Genomic DNA, 3,156 nt, shown 5'->3' on the forward strand with positions numbered 1-3,156 from the left:
ATAAGGGCCCAAATGTTTGTGAGATAATGGGCCATTCTGATCCAGCCCACTATTGCACTAGGCAGTAGGCATTCCACCCGTAGCTAGGTGTGAGTTCCACGTATCCGGATCATTCTCTGCAATACTCTCCCTTTTCTCTTGGTCTGGTTTGGTTTCCTCTTTAACTCCATTAACAGAGCTTGTTCTAACTTGCAGGGTTTTGGGCATCATTCTAGTTTCAATTTGGGGCTTTCAATAAACATGTCTTCCGTGGGTACTTCAAAGGGTATTCTTGAAATTGCCAAGTTCGGTCTCTACGTCTCTGTTCCGATCGTTCTCATGTACGCTTTCGCCAACAACAGTAAAAATATCAAGAAATTCATGGGCAATGTAATTCTCTCTCTATATATATTCATATGTGTGTGTGTTCATGTTGAAGTAGTGATGTTAGAATGAATGATTTCATCCAATTATTGCAAAATAGCGATTTTTGTTCTTGATAGTAGATCTCTTTTAGTGATTTTTGCCATTATGGGTTAAAAATTAAGTGCTGGGTGTTCTTTTTCTAACCAAATTATTTTTTGGTGTGAATTTACTTGTTTGGGAAACCTTAGCTTGAGCTGTTTTGTAATTAGAGTTTAGTTACTTTGCTACTCTTTTTCATAAGATATTAAACCAATAGTAAAGTAATAGCTATAATTTTAATACATATTTGGTGTAAGTTACCCTGAGTTATCTATACAAATTGAAGTTTAGATGAAGATACTGGTTTTAAAAAAACTGATTAGGTTTCTTTCATTAAGTTGGGATATGTGGTACTCTTTTTGATTTCTACAATCCTAGTCTATTTGACACTGATGAGTTGTTTCACTTGAATTTTCAATACATCTTTCATAAATATGGTAGAGGAGTACTATTTGTCTGGTTATCGTGGTATATAAAGTAGCTGAAAAAGCGCATTTTTGAATTAGATAAGCCTTTGGGAGCTTATTCTTTGAGTTGGTGCCTAATATTATTTTGAGTCAGATAATTTACTTTACCAGAACTTGGTGGAGTTATACAAGTTTTGGATGTTCATGAAAGTTTTCTGTCTTGAATGCATTTTGCTACATATAATGATTACTTTTATCTTAGATTTCGGCTTAAGATAATAACGTGTCTTCATTTATTGGACTGAAAAAACATTCTTGCAACATAAAGGTTTGATGACATTAGAGACACATACTGAAGATTCTGGTATAAACTAGTACTTATGATCACAAGGGTCATATATATTCAGCTTCTGAAACATGTTGGATCATATGTTGCGTATAGCTTCCCACTTTTAATGATCTCTATGTTCTGTGTAGCTAAATTCATAATGGAATCCTCAAAAATATGGCCATGACTGTTGATTTTTTTCTTATGGATTCTTACTTTTGGCCCTGCAGCATTCTTATGTTGTTTATCCCCCGGAGGGACCAAGACCTCACTCACCAGAGGAGATGAGGGAGATGGCACGTGAACTAGCTCGCAAGAACAATGTACGTTGATTTTTCTTTTTTTCTTTGTTGGAGAGTGGCCATGCCTATATTTCGAATAATTATTATGTACACATGTATTATGATGCAGCGGTAAAGGAGGTTTGATTTGTGTATTTCAAATAATGCATATGGTTTTTATTTATCCTTGGTCTTTTATTGCAAGGCTAATGATGAACAAGCAATCTTTACAGTGAACCAAAGTTTTCTTACAATTTGAAAATTTGATGCAAAATTATGCAGCAAGCTAGCCAGTGGCCTATTATGGATGATATTTGTATATAGTCTTGATGAAGGCACCACTATTATTTTCCCCTTTCAAATTCTCATTGTTTCTTAAACGGTATGCTAAGTCGATTCATGGGCTGCTTGACAAAACCCATCAAACATAAGAAAAAAAATGTTCTCAGAAAGTTATATAGTAGAGATGCATTAAAGTATTAAAAAGCTCTGTAGGAAATCCAAGTACCCGAGCCGAGAGAGGTCTGCTAGGAGTGTGCAGAATATATCCAATCTAATTACATATGACTGATTCATTTACAACCAATTGCCAAAAATTAGATATTCAATTATTGGATGTAATTTTTAAAAATTCAAATTGGGTCGGTCATTTGTTGGATGTTAGAACGAATGAGTAATTTGTGTTTTATAATTAAAATATATATTTAAAAAGATTCTAAATAATTGGATAGATAATAAATAACTAGGGGATACATCCAATTGATGGAATCGATCCAATCTAATTATTTGTTGGATCAAATCGGTTAATTGAATTGAATCGGTTGTAAAAATTCAACATTTAATGAATAATTGGATTGGATTGGATGAGCTTTCGCTGAAAATATCAAAAAATTATATGGAGATGTTTGCTTTATTATTTAGAGATTTTTAACTTTGGAAAATTTCATATAAGATACTCACAAATCACACTCAAAATATGCAAAATATAAACATTGTTGTGTATGTATTCTATGTGTAATTGGTGAGTGTATATCTCTTATTTCAGTCTGAAAATTAATCATAGTTCTTCTATGAAAATTTTAAATTTTAAATTGAAGAATTTATATTTTAATTTCGTTGAATTAGAAATAGATTGTGTTGTTTTGATGAGTTTTTTTTCTTCGAACAAACCGAAAACAAATGGGTCGTTTGGTATACAAGAATCTGGACACAGGAATGAGAATCTGAACACTTTCTCATGTTTGGTACTGGGTTTGAGTTTTTTTAACCTGGGAATATGTACTCCAAGGGTTTTAACTTTTCCTAATTCTAGGTTCAAGTGAAACCCATCTGACAAGTGGTTTTCAGATACCTAGGAATGTGAAACATTTCAAAATTATTATTATTATTTTTTTAAAAAAATCTTAAACCAATAAATTTTTAGTTAATGACTTATTTTATTTTTGAAGCTTATAATATATAAACAATATATATATATATATATCAAACTATAAAATGATAAACAATATTTGTTTATTTAAAAAAATTGACTTGTAAAACATTTATATCATTATTTTAGTTTAAAATAAAAAATAAAATTTTATTAAAAATAAAATAAGAGTATTTTTGTAATTTTAAAAATTATACTTGATTCTAGTATTCAATAGATGTATTTTTTTTTATTCTATTAAAAAATATTTCATGAGTAAAATTGTTT

At 30.6% G+C, this 3,156-nt stretch overlaps 1 protein-coding gene across 1 annotated transcript; it reads left to right on the forward strand.

Moving 5' to 3' along the window:
• The first annotated feature begins 103 nt into the window (after nt 1-103).
• LOC133831433 (uncharacterized) lies at nt 104-1,644 on the forward strand. Its single transcript, XM_062261727.1, has 2 exons — nt 104-369; nt 1,410-1,644. The coding sequence occupies exons 1-2, from the start codon at nt 241-243 to the stop codon at nt 1,509-1,511; spliced, it is 231 nt and encodes a 76-aa protein (XP_062117711.1). The 5' UTR covers nt 104-240; the 3' UTR covers nt 1,512-1,644.
• Nucleotides 1,645-3,156: the final 1,512 nt, after the last annotated feature.

This window comes from Humulus lupulus, chromosome 4 (genome assembly GCF_963169125.1).
Source record: "Humulus lupulus chromosome 4, drHumLupu1.1, whole genome shotgun sequence".
NCBI lineage: Eukaryota > Viridiplantae > Streptophyta > Magnoliopsida > Rosales > Cannabaceae > Humulus > Humulus lupulus.

What these genes read in the sequence shown, in the direction of transcription:
- LOC133831433 (XM_062261727.1), top strand. Translation starts at nt 241, where the DNA reads ATGTCTTCCGTGGGTACTTCAAAGGGTATTCTTGAAATTGCCAAGTTC. An exon ending in TCAAGAAATTCATGGGCAAT is followed by an intron (nt 370 to 1,409) that starts GTAATTCTCTCT and finishes TTGGCCCTGCAG; the next exon opens with CATTCTTATGTTGTTTATCC.